The sequence below is a fragment of the Phascolarctos cinereus genome, unplaced genomic scaffold (genome assembly GCF_003287225.1).
Source record: "Phascolarctos cinereus isolate Bilbo 61053 unplaced genomic scaffold, phaCin_HiC Scaffold_3;HRSCAF=262, whole genome shotgun sequence".
In the NCBI taxonomy this organism is placed as follows: domain Eukaryota; kingdom Metazoa; phylum Chordata; class Mammalia; order Diprotodontia; family Phascolarctidae; genus Phascolarctos; species Phascolarctos cinereus.
In genome coordinates this window covers 189509640-189534620 of record NW_027555736.1, presented here as the reverse complement: position 1 = coordinate 189534620, position 24981 = coordinate 189509640, and the positions used below count along the sequence as shown (strand labels likewise).

The 24981-nt window shown below is 34.6% G+C and overlaps 1 protein-coding gene across 4 annotated transcripts in view; it reads right to left on the bottom strand.

Annotated features, from left to right (window-relative positions):
- Window positions 1-24981, bottom strand: part of CTDSPL2 (CTD small phosphatase like 2) — a 106988-nt gene that overhangs the window by 18033 nt on the left and 63974 nt on the right. For 3 of the 4 annotated variants that reach the window (XM_021009309.2, XM_021009311.2, XM_021009310.2), the window contains 6 exons: window positions 19981-20119; window positions 16500-16649; window positions 10512-10727; window positions 5353-5431; window positions 5025-5136; window positions 2650-2736 (listed from right to left, as the gene is read on the bottom strand). In XM_021009309.2, coding sequence (XP_020864968.1) covers window positions 2650-2736; window positions 5025-5136; window positions 5353-5431; window positions 10512-10727; window positions 16500-16649; window positions 19981-20119 — 783 coding nt within the window. The remainder of the gene's footprint in view (window positions 1-2649; window positions 2737-5024; window positions 5137-5352; window positions 5432-10511; window positions 10728-16499; window positions 16650-19980; window positions 20120-24981) is intronic. The other variant, XM_021009312.2, reaches the window with a different exon arrangement.

Genomic DNA, 24981 nt, shown 5'->3' with positions numbered 1-24981 from the left:
AAAAGAGACTAATGAGGTCCACCAGCAGGATGGCTGCGGAACTATTCTGGTTTCTATTTCTGAATAAAAGCTTTGACAAATATACACATTTTACTACCTTTTGTTTTAAAAGTGTGTAAAGTTATTATAATAATGCCCATAAACAAAGAAAAAATAATATTTTTAATAACCTCTTTCGGAGAAGAAGAGAAGGAAAGAAAGTATATAGATAAAGTTAAATACATGCCAAAATATAGAGTACGAATAAACTTAGAACAAGAACAAAGGGAAACTAATTTCAAATAGCACTTAATCTATAATACTAATACTGCTTTAAGAATCTAATTCAGATGAACAATTTTGTTATATTTCAATACTATTTTATTTTTAATTTTAAACAAGTTCCTGGTTTATATGAAAAGTATATCCCTTGAATATAAAACTAACATTTCCCTGTTGCTTATTTCTAATGGGCCATACTGTATTATAGTTGTTAAATATTTAAGTTATATCTTACCTAATAATGTGGTTTCTCCAAATTCTCCTAGATCATCTCAGACCCTTGTGTATATTTCTTCTTTGCCAGCAGATGGAGACAACACCACTGAAAGTTTAAAAGACATCATTCCCTGTTTAAAGGGAGCTTGCTGGTCTGAAAATTGTGGGGAACCCTAGCCCAAAGATTTCTCCAAACTGGTAACTAAAAAAACTAGATGTTTCAAAAGCAGAAGCATGACTATGTCAAAACTATAAAAACCAAGAGAAGGTACAGAATGGTCACCAGGAACAACTTCAAAATATTTTGAAAGGGGAACTCTACCCATGAAGTAGTAACTAAAATAGTTAACATTCAAAGGCTAGCAACATCTCTAAGTTTTTAAAGAATCAACTCTCCAACTCACTGCTCCTACAGGATAGAATATTTATTTTTTCAAGTTTGAAAGCCCCTTTTTATAAACTCAATTCAGAAGGAAAATCTCTTTAAGAATGTCTAAAAATACTTCCTTAGGATTATACTAAGGCAGGAGAGCAATTCTGAGATTTTTCTTTGCAGTCATTACTTATGTGCACTTCCAGAATCATGTGCAAAATATGACACAGTATCCATATTCACATGGAATAATCCAAACTTTATAAACAAGGTGGAGGAGTAGGGAAAAAGAAAGTTAAAGCAGAAATGGTAAGAGGGTAGAAGAGATCTCAATTCAGATATACGAAATATGGAAAAGAAACTGGGGGAAGAGGGAGCCGAACTCCTCTACTTTCCACATTCACTATTTCACCACTAAAAAACACATCGACCAAAAATCAAAATATTCCGGAAGTTCAAGATACAATGGAAAGCAACATTAACTCAAGTTTTTCAAAGCAAGACCTTATTTCCCCTACAAACCCAATAAAAACCTAAGTCAATCACAAAGAGAAAATTAAGCCACACCTATGATATCATCTCAACATTTCTTTTCTAGAAATATACCAAGTACCAAAACCAATACCAACTGTTTCATAATTAGCTTATCTATTTGTAAATTTAAACAAAGTTTCATTTTGCCAGATCAAATGAACATCCAGTTAAAAAAAAACCCTCAAAGGACCTCAGAAAGTTCTCTTTATACACAGCTTTTATCTCTAACCCATTTCAAAATATACATCAATAGTGGGCAATTCAAATAAAAAGTTTCCATAGCACCTAGGAGTTATTCTAATACTAAGTTCAAATAAAGTAGCACTTGAAGCAACTGCTAAAATAGATCCTGTGATCACAATCACTCCACACTGTGAAAGTTCAGCAATTTCTGGACCAAGGTCTACTTAATTCAACCAACAAAGAATCCACTTGTGACTGAGTAAACAACCAATAAACCAACTTCTAATCATGTATTATGTGTATATCTATAGCTTTTTTCCCCTCAGATTTTTAAAACTCTAGGCAGCCTTTCCTCTGCCATTTAGCATTGCACCTGGGATACCTTTCCCATTCCCCAGGCCATTACTTAGTGTATTCTTAGGGAAGGGTAATCCATTTTAATATTATCACCTTATGGTGCTTCATAGTTTTCAAAATGTATATAAATTTAATTTGAACTCCAAAACCAAATAAACACAATTTTTTTTCCCACACCATCACTAATCCCTGTTAGTAATACAGATGAGGTATATGTATCTATTTACAAAGCCTTAAGCAAACCACTGACTATGAAATATAGAATTCTGTAATTAAAAGAGCAAATTTAGATTAACCACAGATTCTAAAAACTACAGCATAGTAGTATAAAAATATTGACCAACAAAAAAATTAGTTTTCTTACATTTAGGAGGATTAACAAAACAAACAAAACCAGGTGTGTTAACCTGGTAATTTTCTCTCAGGGGATCTACAATTTCAGTGCTCCTGCCTCCACCTGCTGGCAAACAAGATTATAAAACTAAGCAGAGGACACTGGTAAAAAAAAGAATGTTAGCATTTTTCTCAACAAATTAATGGTTTTATGTTACTATTTAGCAGTATTACTTTATTAGTAAAGCTTTTTAAAATTCTTATGAAATCCAAGTCATTACACATAGTTGTATACAGATCAACATGTATGCCTCTTAAGAAGAATTATAATAAAAGATCTCTTGGTTCAGTATGTTGTCTAAAAGGTTAAAAGTAAATATTTTTCTAATTACCTGATAAATGACATCTTGGAAAAGGACTGGAAAAGTGAGTGCAGCATCTTCTAGTTCATTTAGACTACAGTGCACTAGTGTTTCATCCTAAAAAAAAAAACAAAACACACACTGACTAAACCAAGTAAGACCTCAAATTTTTAAAAAATTTATTCTTTTCATCATCACCTTAAAGCATCCATCTATATGTAGAATTATTTAATTTATAATTCTTGGTTGCAGGGTTCAAAAGCTATTATTATACATTGTCTAGCAATTCATGCCTGAAGTCTCTAAATATTGCTATTGCAAGATCACTACTGCAAAAGGAAATCTTTTTCAATAAGCAAAAGTGAGAGAAAGTGTGAGAGTGTGTGTGTGTGTGTGTGTGTGTGTGTGTGTGATCGTATGTGACCGAGTAAACCACAAATGCATTTTAGATAAGTAGAGTAAAGAGGGGGAAAGAGCGATGGACTAAAAATCAGGAGACCTTGGACTCCACCAGTAAGTACTTAGCTGTGGAATCTTGGGTAAATCACTTTTTGGGTCTCAGTTTCCTCATCTTTAAAAATAGTAGGAAAGAGGAAGAATGGAAGGCACTGAACTACATATTTCAAAAATCTCTTCCAATTCTATGGCTATGTAAAGTTAAAAGAGTCAAAGCAGACTCATAACAATCTTGGTTCTTAATTCCTTTCTGCTCACTGAGAGGAAAAAGGGCGGGTTCGGATATTAATTTTAAAATATGAAAATTTTTCTTTTTTTTTTTTTAGTTCAACTCTGAATGAGGAAAATAAGATTTTTTTCACTCCTACTAAGATGCTATAGGGCTTTTTTTTATAGGCAAAAATCAGAGAAAATTCTCTAATGACCTAGGACTAAATGAATTCTAACACTAATGTCTATCTTTCTAACTACACACTAGATTAGTTGGTATATGCTTATTAATTTAAAAATAACTCTACAAAGCAAAATGTCAGGGCGATTTGCTTAGGCTTTTAAACTTTTCCTCTCCTCTAGAATCAAATCATGAACCAAACTTGTTGCTTCTTCAACCACAGCATATCTGAATTACATCCATTCTTCTCTATCACCTTCCATAAAAACAGTGAATTACTAAGTACAAATATTTTAATAAGCTAGTCTTCTCCCCACCACCTAAGCAATATAGTTCAAAACACTGTAACAGCCAACTTTGCTGTTACGATAAATGATAAATCCTCACCATCAAATCACCTTACAAGCGCTTCTACCTTCCAAGAAATCTTGAACTATTCATGTCATTTTAAAACTCTCCATACCTTCTTAGCTTTATTATTCCTACCTTCCTATTTAACCTCCACATTCTAGTGAAATAATTATTACTTGGTGTACATTAATCTTTCTAGCCATTGGACCTCCTCACTCTATCCCCTTCTTTTAACAATTACCTACAACAAATTCTATTTCATGTCTAATTAGTCATCTTCAAAACCTTAATCCATTTGGATGCTTTCTGCAAGCCACATTAGCCTGAGATATGGCAAAAGGAAATAAGAATAAAACTATTTGCCAAATTCTGAAATCCAGACTATTCTCACTAAAAAGGAAAGAGAAAAAAAATGTTTTCCCTATGTATGAAGTCTGCACAAGGACTAAGGAATATCTTTTCCATTATGGAGAGCATCAGACATATTGTGACTTTTTAACAGTCAAACAAACAAAAGCATTCCCAATATACTGAATTTTTTTTTTTGGGGGGGTTATTTTCCACATATTAGAGATAGAAGGTGAATGCAATGTCTTTATGAAATCAAGAACTGATCAATAGCAATAGTGTGTTTGGGCTAAATATTTGTGAGTTTTTTAAAGCTTTCTTTCTATAAAAAAAACGAATTAAGTTTTTATTCATATCAAGAGAACATATGAAGTGTAAGTCATGTTAATGGAGTCATGTTCTGGGCCTCTATTACTAAACTCCTGGTAATACAAGTTTCCTGGCATTCAATATTACTTAAAAATAAGTATAGTGATACGAGTATAATCTTACATAATGAGCTTTACTAAGATAAGTTCTATATGGTTTTTGCAAGGAAAGATGATCCTTCCCAAAGAGAAAGAAATCTGACATCTAAGAATCGTGGTTACAATGAAAAGAACTTAAAATTTGGGTGGACAGAAAAAACTGGGTTCTAGGGATAGAATTAAGCCCTGATAAGAGGAAGAGAGAAGAAATAAATATCTGAATGTCAAAAAGTCAAGACCCCTGCATTATGGCACATTTACATAAAAATTTTCAGTACACTGATAATATACTTTATATAGATACATCCCTTATTTTGGGAAGTATTTTCACTTTAAGAACACCAAATCAAAGATCCTTTTAATCTCTCTTCCTCTATAGATTATATACTCACCAAGTCTAGGACTAGGGAAAATTCTGGTGTACTTCTTGTTTTCAAAGGAAGAGCTGGCTTCCTATTTAGTTGTTCCTCTGTCAATGGGGGAACATGCTTGATAAAATAATAGCTACGAGAGAAAAGTTTACAAGAATTACATCAACATTCTATTTGTGCCCATTTTTAAATTGCTAACTAAAGTTTATGCTTAATTGAAACATAGCACATTAATCTAAGAAGGAATACAAGCTGAAAGACAACTGACCTAGCAGATTCAGAAGGAGCTTCGGTGCTGTAGTAAAATCACTTATACTTGTAGGTCAATAGTAAAATCACTTATACTTACGGGTCAAATACTTCCCAATCTTCTTCATAGGTTGCTTCTGCATGGGCTGATGAATATCCACTATCTGGAGACACAGGCGCTAAATTCAGTAAAGTAAAACAAAATATTTTACTCACTGCTTAAAAGCTTCAATAAATTAAGCTTTTTACAGCTTTGGCACTTCTACATATAAAGTTCTGAAGCATTTTTAACTTTTAAGAGCTTAATTTTTAAGTACGAGAAACAATCTGTAAACATTTTAAAACAAATTAAATAGTATATTCTTATTTCGGATACCATGACACGAACAATATTTAACAACCAATCTGGCAGTAGTTCTTAGGATGGATTGGAGATCAAGTAGAGAGCCTGGGATCAAAGGGGGCTACCTGAGAGACTGTTCATATCTGAAGTGATGACAGCATGGATGCAGATAGTAAAACGAGGAACAGGTAGGAAAGGACAGATACAGGCCTTCCAAAGGAGGACTAACAAGAGTTGGTAGATAGTTTTTTCCCCTCCCCTTTTCTTCGTAGGGGAAAGATGGGCATAAAAATGAATAGTTTAATTCTGGATAAACTGGTAGTTCATAATATTAAATGTAAACTAACTGTTATGCATAGAAACTATTCCATACCAGATATATACTACTGCCTTACTTAGCTGTGTGAATAAGTTTTTTAACTCAACTGAGAGAAAGAAAATCATTAAGTATCAAGTTAGTCTTGCACTTGCAAAAATCAAATAATCTCAAACGACATTAATCTTTTAAAAATTTTATTTATTTTTAGTTTTCAACATTCATTTTTGTAAGATTTTGAATTCTAAATTCCCCTCCTTTCCCTCCCCTCTCCCCAAGACAGCATGCAATCTGATATGTACTATCATATTAAACATAAGAAAACTACATTAATAAGACATTGTCACGTGACAGTTTTGCAAACGTTAAGACAACAATTTTGAGGATTTTGTAAGTCATTGGAGTCACTGGGTCCCTCTCACTGAATATGATGTCATAATTCTGATTACTTCAGTAATAACTACTTACATTTTAAGGTATAAGGTTATCTTCACCCAAGGGACACCATCTTGGAAAGCAGGTTTCCACTTGGGAACCAATTTATCTCCCCTTTATGTCCCCTATCTTGAAGCCAAAGTTACAATCCTGTCCCTACTTCAATAAAACCACCTAAAACATTGGGTTTGGTTTACTCTTTAAGTACTTCCTTGCACGCTGTTTTCCTCCTCCCTAAAGCTAGCAAAGCCCTTCAGCTTAATTCTGGATTCTCTGCATTCCTTTATCTAAACTCTTACAGTTTTAGGTGTAAATTCCTTTCCCTTGATATGTACTCCTGATTCATATCAATCCTATACCTCTCCCAAGTCCCAATCACCTATCTTTTGTCCACCCTTTTCACTGGAAGCCTGCATTTTACCCCACTACCAAAGAAGCAATTCATTTTACACTCCTACTTCCTCATACTGAAGCATGGATTTTCTACTACACCACATTCTTCACTAATTCTCACACTGGCCATTGCTCCTCTCAATTTTTCTAAATTCACTTCAAGCCTAAGAGGTGTTGGCATATTTCCTTACGAAATTTCCACTTTCTCAAATTTCCATTTTGAAACCCTTGTTCTACCACTATCATCTGACCACCTCTCTCTTCTATTTGATAATAACTTTCTCCCAATCCTCTCATCATCTAATCTACAAACCTCTAGGACACTCATTTTCATTAACGTCTTCAGAATCTGGTTTACCACCCTCTCTAGTCATCAACACTGGCAACTTAATGTTCATGCTGATAACCATTATGATTCTTTGAACTCTTAATATTTCTTAACCCCCACAATTCTAAAGATGATGCCCATCTTCACTAAACTGCTGTCACTACCAGAGGAATGGTCATAGCTAGACTTTACTATCACTTGAAACTGCTCAATCTCTAACTTGTTCAACTGAAATCCTACCAGTCATAACCTCCTGTCATTCCATTTTTCTCAAAATTTGAATCTTTGCTCTCATCATGACCTTCGGGTCTTTCAAAACCTAGTCTCCCAGGCCATTTTTCTAACTTGGCTTCAAGATCTCATCATTTCTTGATAGCCTGACTATAATACAGCTGGTCAGTTTTTTTCACTGATATATATCTTTCTCAGGATCATTTGCTGTTCTTGTTTCGCTAATTCATCCTCTCATCATCTGGCTCTTTTTCATCAAAGCTTTTGTTCTCAAGCAGAGCTAAGCACTGGTAGAATTACAACTTGTATTAAGTTAGTTACCTCCTTTCCTGTAGCTGCAGAGAATGCTTTTCTCCTTCTCAGAGCTAACCACTAAATATGCCCTTGTTTTCCATTTCTTTCTTTCTTTCTTTCTTTCTTTTTTTTTGGTGAGGCAATTGGAGTTAAGTGACTTGTTCAGGGTCACACAGCTAGTAAGTGCCATGTGTCTGAGACTAGATTTGAACTTGGGTCCTTCTGACTCCAAGGCCAGAGCTCTATCCATTACGCCACCTAACTGCCCCCTTGTTTTCCATTTCCAATCTCTGGCGCCCTGCTCCATCAATTACACTCTTTGTGGCATCTTCACTCTCTTTCTCTGCTGGTTCTTTCCATCAACTTACAGAAATGTTATGATCAAGCAAACATCCCCTTGATCTTGCTATCCACTTCAAGCTAATATCCTCTCTTTGCCCTCCTCCACTTTCATGGCTAAATGTCTAGTTGGTGTAGTCAATATCTGCTACCTTTTACATTCTTACTACCTATTCAATATTCATCCTTCTATACAACCTGGTTTCCAGGACCACCATTCTATTCAAAGTGTTTGAATACAGTCACTAGATACAAACCCTGATGGTCATTTCTTGTTAAATGCAAAAACTAATGGGGTTTCTTCTCATTCTCTATCATCCTTGATCTTTTTTTTTTTTTTAGCACTTAAAAATGCTGATTTCTTTCCTTCTCAATATTCTTTCCTTCTGGCTTTTTTTTGGACATGGCTCTCCTCTAATACTCTTGCTAAATCTCTCACTTATTATCTCGCCTGGTTTCCTTCACTGATTTTCTGCATTTAGCTCACAAATGTAAACACTTTTTAAGCCTCTGTGCTCTGTTTTCTTCTCTCTAAACACTCTTCCTTGGCTTCAGTTACTATCTTTATAAGGATGACTCCTAAAACTTTACCTTCAACCAATCCTGAACTCTATGGTCCAACATTCTGAACTACCTTTAACTCATTAAACCTTAAGATGGGTTCAAATTTCATCTCTAATTCAGGACTAGAAGAGGTCTCCTCCATCTCTAAAGCTATGATCTTATGACATCTTTTTCTGAAAGCCTGTATTTCTTCCTAAATTATACATTTATGCTGATTGCACTACCATTCTCCTAGGCTTAAAACCCTCAAGTCATTCTTGACATTTTCTAACACTAAATCAAAGGCCATACTTTGTCAGTTCCACCAATGCAGTATCTTTTGTACCTGGGTCCCCTCCATTCACTTCTACTATTACCACTGCCTCCCTTGGATAAAAGCAAGAGACTCCTACTGAGTGTCTGTCTCTAGTCACTCTTTCTTCAAATCACCCTTCACACAACCATCAAACTAATTTCCCCTAATGCACAAATCTGATCACATCACTTGCCTTACTAAAAAAACAAACAAAAAAACCAAAAACAAAAACCTTCAGTGGCTCTCCAATGTCCAGAAATAAAACAAACTCATTTGCATGATGTTCAAAATCCTCCATGTTCTGGATCCAGTGGATTTTTCTAGCTTTACTGGTACTATTCCCCTTTGTGAACTCTAAGCTCCAGCCAAACTAGGCTATCCCATGTTCTCCAGTTTATTCCAACCTTTTTCTATGCCTTTGTAATCTCTTTTCCCCCATGCCTGAAATGGATTCTTCCTCCATGCCTTCTCTATTTGGTGACATACTTAAAGCTTCAAGGCCCAGAATGGGCACTACTTCCTTCCAAAGTCTTTCTTGATTCTACAATCAGAAGTAATCTCACACCTCCCTTAATCACTTAGGCTAATTTATTTGACTTTCTTATACACTCTGTAACCTCCTTATCCCCCAAGAGTTTTATAAAACTTAAAGTTAGAAAGGCCTTTAGAGAAAATTTAGTTCAATCTCTTCATTTGGAAGGTGAGGAGCAGAGAGGTTAAATGACTTGAATACTGTCACATAGCTAAAATGATGCACACTCAAGATTTGAACTCAGGTCCTGGCTCCAAATCTAGTACTACTTCTATTTTATCTCACTGCCTACTCTTATATTATATATTTTCTAAAATAAGATTCGTGGACAGATATCATTTCCCTACTAAACGTCCTCAAAGGACTGTTGCTTTTCATTTGTATTCCCAGTGTCTACCATAATGCCTTGAACCAATAATCAAGAAAAGGAAACAAGGGAAGTACAAATAATTAAATGTCTACACTAACAATGAAGAGGAGTTTGTAGTTATTTCTACAGGGAACCTAGAAAGAGTAGAAATACTTTTTATAGACCTAAAGGCTGGGCATGTACTGATTCTAGTTATGCCACTTTTGAATTACATTCTTTCCCTAACAGGGCCCATGAAAGTCTCCTAAACTCTGTGGTAAACACTTTTTTTCCCTTCTATTTTTGAAGCATGTCTATTACAACTCCTGTAGCCATTCAATCTATGTTCCTTAATGTCTTCATACTCCTGAAGCTGCAGGGACCTAGAAGACAGGTCAAGGCCCTGGGAAGATTTATTAGCCTGGGAAGGCCCTTTTTAGTCTCAGAGCCTTATTAGAAAAGCTTTATTTAGCAATTTAAAGTACATTTGAAAATGTGTACACTCTTATAGGCTCAGGTTGGTGCTATAGTTCATATACACTGAGTAATTTTAAGAAGTGTTCAAAAAGAGACAAAATATATCTAAAAGTTCAGATGTATTAACTAGCAGGGTTGATTTTTATCACCATGTTTTTAGCCAAGCATTAATTCTCAACTAATAAAAAGTTTTATAGATTAGTTACAACATGACTTTTAAAGTGATAATTTAAAATCTCATTTTTGAATAAATTCCACTAAATTTCTTGGGAGAAAAAGTATATGCATTTACATGTCTATTTCAAAGTTTATGTGTAATTTATTCTCTTATAATTTATAGAGTTATTTAAAGGATGTCTTTACCTGTAAGAGGTGGTATATCACGATTAGTTGCTTCTTCCACTTCTTCTAAACCATTATTTATTGTAGGTCTTACTTGGACTGCTTGATTTGAATAAGTTGTTCCATTTGTTGATGTAGTTGTACTGGTGGTGATTTCATCTACCTGTTCCATATCAAGCTGTTTTACTATCTCTTCAGCCTCCACAGCTTGTCCAGGGGAATCTGATCCTGACGTTCCTGAAATTATTATTCAATATACTAAAAATCATTATTTTTAAAATTAAATTATCCTAAGGGATTACAATCTACTTTCTGGAAAAAAGGGGGAGGAGGTGCATATGGACACTGAAATATCATAAAATTTCACTGTTCTGATAATAGGTTTAATAAAACCTTTCTTCAGAGAAAGTTCAATATAATAGTTCAATGACTGAGCAATTTTAAAATATCTATCAAAGAATCTTCAGGCACTTAAAGAATGTTTTACTGGTGTCTTTTTAAAAAAATTGTAGTTATTTCCTAATTAATATTGCTCCCTCTCTGAATACGAACACTCTTGTAACAAAGAAAAGTGTTAAAACTGGTCAACTCATTTTCTGGGACCAATACTGATCATTGTAATTAATTGTAATTAATCTACATTTTAGTATTGCTTTCATATACATTAACTATAATGTATATTATACTAAGTCATATGTATATATGACTACTAAGTCACTGTATATAGTTTAAGCACTTTAGAAGTACCCAGCAACATGGAAGAAACTGAAACACAATAGACATAAAAATTAAATAAAATAAATATAAGCAAAAATAAATTAGTTTCTATTGACTCAGTAAAGCAAATATAACATTTTAATCTGTTCAGTAAGTCAATTAGGTTGGCAAAATGATTTCTTCTTTTGAAATTTGTCCACATTCTTTTTTTTTTATTTTTTGGCAAGGCAATTGGGGTTAAGTGACTTGCTCAAGGTCACACAGCTTGTAAGTGTCTAGTGTCTGATCTAAGACCAGATTTGAACTCAGTCCTCCTGACTCCAGGGCCCATGCTCTATCCACTGTGCTACCTGGCTGCCCCCACATTCTTTAATCATTTATCTATTATGAACTGGGATTTATATTGAATATTTAATAGCTCTTTATATCTATGTATAACATTAAACTTACCTATTTTGCCAAGCTTTTTTTCCTAATTGTATTATACAGAAAATTTTATTTTAATATAAGACATTTCTACTTTGTCCTTGAAAGGTATTCTATTAAATAGTCACCTCCCCTATGTAATTGAGATACAATTTTTTGCTTTCTTCCATCATTCCCCAATTGATAAATGGTCAAAGGGTATTAACAGGCAGTTTTTTGATGAAGAAACCAAAAGTGAAACAGTCATATAAAATGCTCTCAATCATTATTGATTAGAGAAATGCAAATTAAGACAACTCAGATATTATCTCACACCTATCAGACTGACTAAAATGTTAGAAGGGGAAAATGACAAATATTGGAGATATGGAAAAATTGGGACACTAATACACTGTTGGTGGAACTGTGAACTGATCCAAACATTTTGGAGATGGAATGATAGCCAAAGAGTTAGAAAACTGTATATACACTTTGACTCAGCAATTAGACTAAATTAGATCTGTTTTCCAAGGTGATCAGGGAAAAATGAAAAGAAACTCTATGTTCTAAAATATTTATAACAGCTCTCTTTGTGTTAGCAAAGAACTTGACATTAAGGGGATGCCCATCAATTAGGGAATGGCCAAACAAGTTGTGGTACATGATTGCGATGGAATACTACTTATAGTGCCTATAAGAAATGATGACTGGTTGATTTTAGAAAAACATGGAAAGAATTGCATGAAATAATAAAAAGTGAAGTGAGCAGAACCAAGAGAATGTTGTACACTACAACGGCTATATTATTTGAAGAAAAATTGTGAATAACAAAGTTATTCTGAGTACTATAAATACTCAAATCAATTATAAAGGACCTGGTTGTTATATACCTTCAGAGAAAGAACTGATACACAGAAGTATGCATAGTATGGCTTTATACATATTTATAAATCTGCATCAAATGGTGGCCTTCTCTAGTGCAAAGTGGGGAAAGAATGAGGGAGATAGTTTGGAACTTAAAATTTAGCAAAAAAAGAAAAAAAAAAGATGTAACCAAAAAATGGTATCATTCAGAAATTTCACTAAGACATACCTTTAAAAATCAACTAACTAGCAAGTATTTATTAGGTGGTTGATGTGTGTCTAGCACCGTGCAAGGCTCTAACAGGCAAACAAAAGTACAGATATGATCCCTGTCTTCAAGGAGTATATCATTTAGGTTGAGAGACAAAATTAACATTAATAGCTTTATTATCTCATTTGGTGATCTCAGGTCCCAAGAGTTCAATCACCTCTACTTAAGATGATTTCCAAATCTACATATCCAGCCCTAATCTCACTCTAAGCTCCAATCCTGCTTGCTGACTGCCTTTTGAACATTTCAAAATCAACATACAAAATAGAAATCCTTATTTTTTGCCCTAAACCTCTTCTTTCCAAATATCTTTTTATTATTGTGAGTACCACCATTCTCCCAGTCACTCAGGCTCACAACGTTAATGTCATTCTCACACTCACCCTACATATCTTATCAGCTGCCAAATCTTATGTCTACTTTCACATAACTCTTGAATTTTGCCCCTTCTCTCCACTCAGAGAGTCACCATCATGGTATAGATCTTCATATCTCTTGCCTAAACTACTCCAATAGGCTAATTGGTGTCCCCACTTTAAGCCTTTCTCCATTCTCTAATCAAAGTGCCAAAGTGATTGTCTTGAAAGACGGATTTGATCATATCACTTACTATTCAATAAATTCCAGGATCAAATAGGTTCTCTATTACTTTCAGCATCAAATAGAAAATCCTCTGTCATTTAAAGACCTTCACAATCCAATATGTTTTTTACCTTATCAGTTTTCTTCTACTTTATTCACTTTCACACACACTATAAACCAGACACAATGGCTTACTTGTTACGTTCATGTAACACTCCAACTCCATATCTTTGCACTGGCTTTTCCCTCTGTCCTTTCAAATTGGCTCAGTTCCTGGTATTTCTTTAAGTCTCAGTGCAAATCCCACATCTGTAGGAGGCCCTCTCTGCTCAGATTACCTGCCATCTACTGAATACGTATTTTTTTGTATATGGTTATTTATATGCTGTACTCCACAGTGCCTAACACATAGTAGGGATTTAATAAATACTTACTGACCAACCGATTGACATTACTAAACATTATGAAATCCTAGACAAGAAACTAGTTTTACGGAATCAGGTACTATTTTTAAAAATCCTTCAAAATGAAAGGTATTCAGGACAGAAAGGAAGATCTGGGAAGTAAACAGTTGGTTAAGAAGATGGTGGTACATCCGTTAAATGGTAAAAACATAAAGCAACAAAATTTAATGTTGGCAAAGTTTTGGAGAAACAGGAATAATCACTCACTGCTGGTGGAACTGCAAACTAACAATCTTTTTGACGAATAAAATTTACAATTAATTATACCTTCTAGCCCAATAATTCCCACTATTAGAAATATCTTACGAGTGTTATTAAAAACAGCCCAAAAAAGATCTGTTTAAAGATTGCAGTGATTAGTTTTAACTAGCATTTGTTAAAAGCCTACTATGTGCCAAGGATTGTGCTAAGCACTGGGAATACAAAGGAAGGAGAGAAAAAAATTCCTTCTTTCAAGAAACTCACAAGCTAACTGGGGAAAACAACGTGCAAACAACAATGCCTCCCCTTCCAAAAAAGGAAATTCAGTATTTCAGTGCAAACAGTTAACAAAGCAAATTCAAGTGCTTGGAGAAAAAAGAAGGCAACTGAACTTGTGCTATCAATGGTATAGGAAACTTTTGGATAAGCAAATTCCCTCTACCAGAGCAGGCTAGCATTTTTCTTCCAAGAAGAAGCTTAGAACACTGAGAAGTTAAGTGACTTGCCCCGAGTCATAATGACAGTATGTGTCAGAGATGGGTTTTGAACCCAAGTTTTCCTGGCTCCAAAACACACTCCCTTCTCTACTGTTCAACACTGTCTCTTAATTGCTTATACAGGTGTTTAACATTAAGTTTAATAATAAATAATTTTAAAATAATAATTTTGATATGCTTAAGTAGAGTAGAGAAAGGCATCTTAAGTCAGGTGAGAAAGATGTAAGAAAGTCCATACTACGGGAATAAAGGCAAGGGAAACGAAGCTGGGCATAGTAAAGAGATATGGCTGACTGGATCAGAGGATGGGTACTGGACATAGTAGATAAAGGTTACATAAATAGGCTGGTGGTCAGATTACCATTGCCAACAGCAAAGATTTGAGCACCGACCCTGAAAACTAGGTATAACAGTCTGAGTTTTATGCTGTAAGCAATAAGAAGCTGTTTTCAAAAAGGTTCTAGTGCAAAGGATGTAAATATGTTTAAAGCTCATTATGGTTGGGCCACATGACCTCTAAGGTCCTTTAAAATTCTCAATTATATAATTCTATTAATATTTTTGATTAGTGATGTTTTATTGCATAGTCTAATGGAGTGGAAATTATTTTACAATAAAGCATCATTAAAATATCTTCAAAAATGTATAGAATAAAAACTGTAAAAGGATACACAAATAGATCAATTTTGTTACTACCTTGTTAAACTTTACATAACTATATGTCTAAAAAACCCAACCCAACTGTATGTAGGGGCAGCTGGGTGGTACAGTAGATAGAGCACCAGCCCTGGAGTCAAGAGGACCTCAGTTCAAATCAGGCCTCAGAGGCTTACTAGCTTGTGTGACCCTGGGCAAGCCACTTAACCTTGACTGTTTTTGTAGGTGGGGTGGGGGTTGCACAAACAAACAAAAAAATGTACACAACAAAAGTTTACAATTCCTCATAAAATCCCTTTTCCTCTTTGTATCTAGAAATCAATCAAAATGAAAACATATAACCCATCCCACCTTTACACCTCAACTTTTTTGAACTGGCAAAGACCACCTGTTTTCCTTTGGGAAGTTTTCTTAAAGCTGTATAAGTCAATTAAATTAAAAACATATCTTCCTTGTATTCTTTCCTTGGGAAGAGAACACTTTGCTGGGCACAAAGGATTGAATTATTTCCGCTACAGGCAATACAGTGGCTTTCCATTTGTGTAGCCAATGAGAATAACTTTCATTTGACAAAATGGTAATTAGAAATATTGGCTGTATGGCAATATAGAAAGCAAGATGTTTCTTCTGGTAAAATTGTGTATTACATAACTTTACTCTCTTTAGAAGCCATGAACATGCCCTCCTACTAGCCTGTTTTCTGAATATTTATGGCACTTTTTACTATCATCTTCTACCTTATGGTTGTCACATAGTTATCGATCTCCCTGCTAGACTATGTTGTGTCAAAGGGAGGGACATGCCATTCTTCTTTATATCCTTCGTGATGCCTAATACAACGCGTTACACGCAGTAGACATTCATCATAAATTTATCCAATGAATACACCGGGATCAAATAACAGTATATGTGTAGATAAACACAAAGTCAAAGAAACTAATGTGCTCCAAAAGATCTGTTATCTTATCAATTTGGAAGCTGTCACCAACAACAACAGTTTGTAACTGTCCATGCTGGTCTATCCTGTGCAACTTTTATCTGTGTCCTCTAATAAATTCACCTCAAGGGTCAAGCTAATGTGCTAAAGGACTTCCTCAATTTCTCCTGATTTCATGAAGATACCAGTTAGAGCACTATGGGTGTCTGTCACGCTTCCTTCTCAACATATGACCAGCCCACCTTTTCTATCATAAAAAAGCCTTGATAACATTTTTTACTGCTGTTCTTATGTAATGTAAGTCATAAAACATGCAATTAAAAAAATCAAACATACCTTAAAAGTATCAACTAGGAAACCCTTTGAAAATATATACTTCCTTAATCCATACTATCTTTAATGGTTGATACTTACCATTTTTATTTGCTGGTGAGAAAAAGTTGAAGACAGGAGAAAAAATGGTCCCCAACAATGTAGTCCTTGGAGGACTCCCAGTGGCAGGATTATCTTCTAGTTTTCCATTTTGCTTTACATGTTGATTTGTCATTTCATAACTACCAGCTTCTGAGAAAAAGAAAAAAACAAAGCTTCATAAACTATGCTGAAAATAAAATACTACCTTTCACTAATGTACCCTAAATTATTCTTCTCTAAAATAATGCAGGCAAAGGGCTCTGTGTAAAATGGGTCATTTAAAGTATTTCAGATCAACTCCTTAAAGAAATATTGGGACAAAATCCTAGGTAAAGCAAATAATCTGGAGGGGTTTTTTCTGTATATTTCAAAGTTTGGATTTATTTTTCTTTATTTTATTTTTCTTCAAGTGAGGGTACATCTACATTTAAAATTCTTAATACAACAAAAATTTACCAAACATACAACACATATAGATGTTCAGCTTCTTAGTTCCTCTGGCTTGCTTCAGAACTAAATTCAAACCTAAGCAAGAAGTCTTTTCTGGTTTTGCCTTTCTTTGTGTCCCCAGCACTTACCCAGTGCCTGGAACATAGTAAGAGCTTAATGTTTTTTCATTATTAATAATTTTAGCAAGCAAACAAAAGCAAAAACAACCCAAATAATAAAACAAATTCTTCCATCACATATAAAGAACAAACCTAATGCATATGACCTGAGACTCAGTTTGACAATTAAGTCATTCACGCATTAAAGACTCCCTGCAATAGTTATTGTATAAAGGACAAATAAAGAATCAGCATGACTTATGTGGCAAAATGGACTGGACCGATAAGTTATACATTAGCACAAGTGCACAGATTTGGGCTGGAAAATTTAATAATAAAGTAAAATCAAGTATGGAAGTGCTTATGATTAGTGCTCACTATTTCAATGGGTCCACTATGAGACAGAACCGTATTCTTATTTCCTACTGTTTTCCTCATCATTTTAGTTCTTCAAATCTTTTTTCCTTTTCTTCTTTTTCTTTGTCTTTTTCTCTTCTTTCCTTTTTTCCTCCCCTTCAGTTCCCACCAGTAAAAGAGGTATAGCACTGATTTGTAAACTTTAAGACACTATAAAAATGTTACTATTATTATTGCATTTTTAAAGCAAACCCTGGGGGTAAACAACATATCTCTACGACAATAAGAAGGGCATAAGATGCATAAGCATCTGTGGTCACTGTGGCCATGTGTTTTGCACTGAATGTCTTCCCTTGTCTTATACAAATAACTGCACACTTGATAGAAGATAGCAGGTTTATTTGTTGCACGAACACACATACACACATATACGTACATCAGTGAACAAATTTTAGCTTCTACAAAAGTTTATGGATAACTTTTGGAATCCTCACTCAATAGGTCATTAAATCACTTCCAATAAGTGAGGTATTTGTCCATGCAATCAAAAAAAGCAGCAATAGCAAATACGATAGAGCAGTCGTTCTCAAAGTGTGGTGCAGGGACCACTATAGGTCTCCAAGACCCCTTTTGGAAGTCAAAATTATTTTTATAATAATAATGCTAAGATGTTTGAATTTCTAATACAGCACATGATATATAATACATACATAAAAGCTTGGGGGAGAGGGAGAGATAGGAGAGGGAAGAGTCCTTAATAACTTTTAAGAGTGTAGAGGGTCCTGAGATCAAAAAGTCGGGGGAACTGCTGTGACAGAGAATGGAGGTGTTAGAAAACAAACTCTAAAGAGTTAAAGTTCCCTGACTTACCCAATTAAGTTTATGCTATTAATGAAAGATGTATCAGCAAATCAGAAACAAACAAAAAGCTAAAATGAGCATACTTGTCAAATTCAAACTAGAATTCTATGGAGGGAATAATGACTGACACATATGAGGCTTTTAAAAGTATGTTAAGTATTTATAAACAATCTCAACTGAGCCTTATGATAATCGTGAGAGGTAGGCAATAGAGGTATTATCTCCAGTTTACAGGTGAGAGAGCAAGGAAAGTTAAATGGCTTGCCCATGGCCACAGAGTTTGATCAGAGGTTTCTTCCTAATCCAAGTCCAGTGTTTCTCTACTATACCATGCTATCTCTCACATAATGAAAGACAGCTGAAATCTGAAGCATGTGAACAAGAATGAATGAAAATAAACTGGCAGCAGAAAGCACTTAAACTTTTTACAAATTTATGTCTTCCTTTTCTTTTCTAATATCTTTACTAATGTTATACTGAACGGCACCTTAAATATGTACAAAAAATGACCTCTGGGGATCTTTTCAATTATGAAACAGGAGGGGGAAGGGTAGTCATACTAAATGTTTCCTTATATTTCTTTGAACACAAAAATTTTCTGATTCTGGAAACAACTTTAAAATACAAATTTTATCTTTGATTCAAGCAGCACTATCATTGCTTCAGGAAATTAAAACTTTGTTAAGTAGTTAAAAATGTTGGTCTGAATGCATGTTTATGCCAACTAAAAGAAGTTACAATTAGTTTTTCTAACATTATTCATTCAATTGATTTCAACAAGCATTTATTAAGTACTTCTTATGTGTCAAGCATTAAGGAAACAAAGTCAAAAATGAAAAATCCTTAATCTTCAAAGAGCTTACAGTGTGCTAGGGGAAATTAAGGGATTCTAAGGATGTTGGTATGTTAAACCTGGAGATTGATCTAAAAGAACTAGATCAGAGATCAGCTAATATTTATCTCTCATTTCAGAGATTAATCAACATCTGTATCTCCAAATCCAATGCAGTAGAGATTTTTTAAAAAAGGAAATAGTAATTTAATTGTTAGGGAACACTTGATAAAATTTGTCTTCATGATCATAATTATCATCAATATTCTTCTAGGGAACAAAACAACAAATTCTTAAAAGATTTCTCCTGTCCCCTTAAAAAAAAAAAACAACAAAAAAATCAATGATTCCTTCATCCTGACACGCAGGGTAGCTTGGAAGCTACTACTCTTAAGATCCACAGACTTTCAGAGCTTAAAGGCATCTTAGAAATAATTTAGTCTAGCCTTCTTATTTTATGGATTTGGAAAAAATTCTCTTAAGAATGGCACTACATTCTTTCATGCTCACATCTTAGCATAAACATCGATATACTGAAGCAATACATGAATTTTAAAAAGAGTAATTTAGTGTCTACACTCAATGAACTGGTATACAATGTAAAAATATGTTCAAATAGGGTTGCATATTTTATTCCCTCAAAAGACTCAAAAAGCAGGTGGAAAGCTTTCCATGATTCATTCCAAGATTTGAATCTCAAACTAGAAAATCAATCAGTTCCTTTTTTATAAAGATATGAAGGAGGCATTAATCTCATCTCTGCAGTAAGGAAGTTACTCATGATTATAATCCAGAAAGACCAAATGTTTCGGACAAAGGAACAGAATCCCTTCAACTGGTATCTCTTCCCACCCATAAATTAAATATATAAATATTAACAAACCTCCATTAACTTGACTTTTCCGTCTTACTCGAGATATCTGTTTATTGGGCCTTTCTCCTGTTCGAGGCGTTGATGTGATCAAGTTGTTATCTATATCGCGTTCTATTCTACTCCTCTTTGAAGGATTTTCTCTCTCTTCCTTAAAAGGTAAAAGAAAAAACCACAGAACTGAATGATGCATTTCCTTCTCATAACTTACATTAATTAGATGCTAACTTAAAGTATAAATTAAATTATAATTTCCTTTGCTGATTTTCATTTGCAAAAGAATAAAAACAACAGGCAAAGATAGAATTTTCTTAATTCCATTTATAAGATAAATACAAAAAGTGGTGATCTGGTGAGGCTTTTTTAAAGTTAGTATTAAATGTCAGCTATAATTATTACTATTAACAACTCTACCACAACCCCTTATTTAATAACACTTATACAATTACTTCGATAACAATCTACCTCTAATGCTTCCATCCTGATATGCAGATAATTCCAAGTTTTCCAAGACCATGGCAGAGGCCATCTCTGGCAAGTTCCACATGCCAGAAAGGTTTAAAAGTATGTTCTCTGATTTTTAACAATGTATTTCCACTAATTTGCTATGACTCCAAAAGAACTAAACTAGAGGGTTACACAAAGGGCTAGGGAAAGGCACCTGATGGTCTTGAGTGAGCTGCAACAATTCCAATACAAATGAACAAGTAAGCAGTAGAGGCAGTGAAAAGGCTGTCATCAGAAAGATATGGTGGACTGGAAAAGAAAAAGGAAAGAAGGTAGACTGGCCTTGGAACCAAAGTGATAGATAAACAATGGACAGTCTGCATGCTGCATTGGGTATCCAAGCAATGCCATAAAATCTGGTTGAAGGCTCCTACCATGTTGTGTGGAATCCTTGTGGAGAATATATTGGAGAATATAGATAAGGGATACAATGAAAGAGAAGGTGTGGATGGGTTGAGACCTGCACCACTGGAGGCAATGCCTATTTTGACATGATCCATTAGAGTGTAGATACCCCCTCCCCCCAAAAAAAGTATGTTCTCTGCAAAAGACTATGCATGTTATTAGACTAGCTAAGTAGAAAGATGCCTGTCATCAGCTGATGCCTCTAGCTGAGATTTTGTTCATGACAATCCATGAAACAAAAGTAAAAAAAAAAGATGCTTAAAACTGTATGGCTACCTTTTGCTTTTGTTGTGACAATGAAAGAGTAGCACGAAAGGAAAAAGAGGGTCTTCAGGATCACACAGTTAAAAACCATCTTTCAATTTATTAAACAAGCTGTTGGTATCTGAAATGACATCTTTGTTCAAAGACCAGTAAGTCAACATATTACCAAAGGACTTCTATCATACTAATGTTGACATTTTCACTATAAATAAAATCAAGACATATAAAGAAGTTGCTGCTAAAGGGAAGGATGGCTCACAGGCTCTTCCAGGAAAAGGCAAATATACAAGTCGGGAAGATGGTTTCACAGTGTACTCAAAAGCAACAACAAATATTTCATACACATCTGGCTGTCTTAATAAAAAAAAAAAATCACCATATAGGTAACCGGGGCTTATGTGCCAACATATTTTGCAAAGGAGAAAAGAAAGAAATCCACAAAGAATTCAATTAAGATTTTACAAATTAAATCAATATATACCTTGATACTCAGTGACTTTAAGGTAAAGGTGAAAAATGTTGGAAAATATGGCTCAGGGTTAAGAAATAAAAGATGACAAAGGTTATACACTAAACAGAAGCCTTATACCTATAAATTTTAAATAATATCTTTAAGACAGTTGGAAAATATTAGATAGGGTGAAGTCCAAATAATAGTAAGATAGGAGAAATCCATTATCTTTTAATGGACATAAAACAGACTGGCTACTGATGTAGAATAAATTTTGAAATTGTCTAAATATAATAGCTAGCATTTATGCAGTGCCCTAGGGTTTGTAAAATACATGTCATCTCATTTAATCTTCACAAAAACTATGTAAGAAAAGAATTATTATTATCCCAATTTTAAAGATGGGAAAATTGAGGCAGAGATAGGTTCAACGACTTGTCTAGGTCACAAACTTAGCAAGTATTTAAGGTAGGATTTGAACTTTGGTCTGTGTAGTGACTATAAAGCTCAAAGTCAACAAATTAGGGGAAAAATTAGAAGATGCAAAATGAATTCATTGTTAAAGCTTAATTGATTCCTTTTTTATATTATTCACTTTTTGATAAATTCTAGAGTTAAACCATTCTAACCAACTGCATCTGATAATGGAAGCAACATTCCATTGTCATGGAATATAAGACATACATAGTCTCCTTTCTACTGAGAGGAGGATTATCTGTTCTCTCAAGATTTGTCATCGCAGTGAATTGGAGTTTTGCTGCCTTTTAATGAGTTTCAATTATATTATTGAAGTTACTGTGTATATTTTCTTCATAGTTCTGTTTTTTCTTCACTTATTAGTTTATACAAAAGTCTTTCCATATTTCTTTGAATTTCTGAATTGTTCTTACAATGCAATATAACAATCTTACATTAATGGACCATATTTTCTTTAACCATTCCTTAATCGCTGGGTACCTACTTTCTTTCCAGTTTTTTTTTTCTTTAGGCAATTGGGGTTAACTGACTTGCCCAGGGTCACACAGCCTTATAAGAAGTGTCAAGTGTTTGGTCTGAGGTCAGATTTGCTTAAGACTGTATGGCTACCTTTTGCTTTTGTTGTGACAATGAAACAGCAGCACAAAAAGAAAAAGAGGGTCTTCAGGATCACACAGTTAAAAACCATCTTTTAATTTATTAAACAAGCTGTTGGTACTCCTGACTTCAGGGCCAGTACTCTATCCACTGTGCCACCTAGCTGCCCCTGTTTCCTGCTTTTTGCTATGGCAAAAAGTACCATGAACATTTTGGTATATTAAGAGACCTTTCACAATTTGGCCCCAACCTATCTGTCCAGCCTCACTGGACATTACTATGACCGAGACACTGCAGTTTAGACAAACTGGCTTTCTCTCTGTTCTTCACACGACACCCCATCTCTTATCTCCATACATTTGTACTGGCCATCCTACATACCTAGAATATTTTTCTCCTTACACCTGCCTCAAAAAATCTTTTTTTTTTTAAGAGGTAGTTTAAGTGTCACCATGATAAAACACTTCCTTATCTCCCCAATTACTAGTGCCCTGCCTCTGAAATTACGTTGTATTTAAGTACTCTGTATATATTTACATTTATTGACTTAATATTTATACTGTATGTGTGTGTGTGTGTGTATATATATATATATATATATATATTTGCTGTCTACCCCATTAGAATGCAAGGTCTTTTCCAGCAGGGATTATTTTTTTTTTTACTTCTATCACCAGTGCCTAGGATAGCACATAGAGAGCACTTAAATGCTTGTTGGTAGACTGGCTTCTGGTTGTTGTTGTTTTTGAATTTCCTTGGGTACTATGTCCAACATGCAATGAAAACAACTCCAAAATGAATTATTCAAAAAATGGGAGACCAAAAAATGTCACAGGGATATAGAAAAATATATCAACATGGGCTACCACCATTTCTTGTGGAAATTTAGCCAGTGTAACACTAGGTCAAAAAGCCCAGAAACAACCTCAGCAATCACACATTTAATCTTCTTGCCAAGCCCTAAGATATGGGAAAGAGCTAGTTAATAGAATAAGACTAAAAATAAGAGAATAAGATGAGGCAAGCTCTAGGAGACAGAGGTCAGTAGGACTGAAGGCACAAGTAGAAAGATTGACCTTGACAAGAAAGACATCTTCTTTAAAGACTGATCAAAAGAGAAGAATATAGGTGAAGATATATCAGTTAACAAGTATTTATCAAGCAGTTAATAAGTGTCAGGCACTGTGCTAAATACAAGTAATACTAAGCAAAAAAAAAAATAATGCCCATTATCAAAGAGTTCATATTCTTTTTTCTTTAGGCAACAGGGTTAAGTGACTTGCCCAGGATCATACAGCTAGTGACTGCTATATGTCTGAGGCCAGGTTGAACTGAGGTCTTTCTGAATACAGGGCTGGTGCTCTATGCACTGTGCCACCTAGCTGTCCCCAAAGAGTTCATGTTCTAATCAGAGAAAACAATATGCAACAACTATATACAAATAAGATACATACAGGTGAATTGGAAGTATTTTGAAGTGTGAAGCAGGGTAAATGAGATAGATAGAACATGGTGATAGCCTTGATTTTCTCAGTTAAGTAGAAAGTGGAGTCATCTGCTGAGAGAAAGGATTTGGGGAGTGTTAGGGATTGAGGAAAAAAAGAGTTATTTTAGAATAACATCTGAAGGGAATGTGATAAAGTCAATTAGGGTAAAAAAGGATTTCTACTGCAGCAGTGGGGACCGTATGGGATTGTCATTGTTATTCAGTTGTATCTGACTCTTTGTGACCTCATGGGTCATACTGTTCATGAGGTTTTCTTGGCAAAGATACTGAAGTGGTTTACCATTTCCTTCTCCAGTGGCTTAAGACAAACAGAGATTAAGTGACTTGCCCAGGGTCACATAGCTAGTAAGTGTCTGAGGCCAAATTTGAACTCAGGTCTTCCTGATGACGAGATTAGAAAATAGGAATTTATAGAAGACTCAATTCTCTGTAGTATAAAGCAGCATGGAGTAGGAATGGATGACATTTATGTGAGTAGGCCACATTTCAACTCAGGTCCTCCTAACTCCAGGGCCAGTGTCCTATCCACTGTGCCATGTAGATGCCCCAAGAAGCATTATTATTAAGCCTATACCATGTATCAGGTACTGTAGTAGATCCTGGGGATACAGGAACAAAGAATGAGACAGTCTCTACTGGCAATAACTATCTTCCAATCAGGGAGATAGTAAACAAACATAAGAATATACATAAGAATAAACAATTCCTCACTAACTATGAAGAGAATTAATACAAATATATGCAAAGTAGTTAAAAACAAAGTAGTTTGGGAGGGAAGTCAGCACTAGTAGTTAGGGAGATCAGG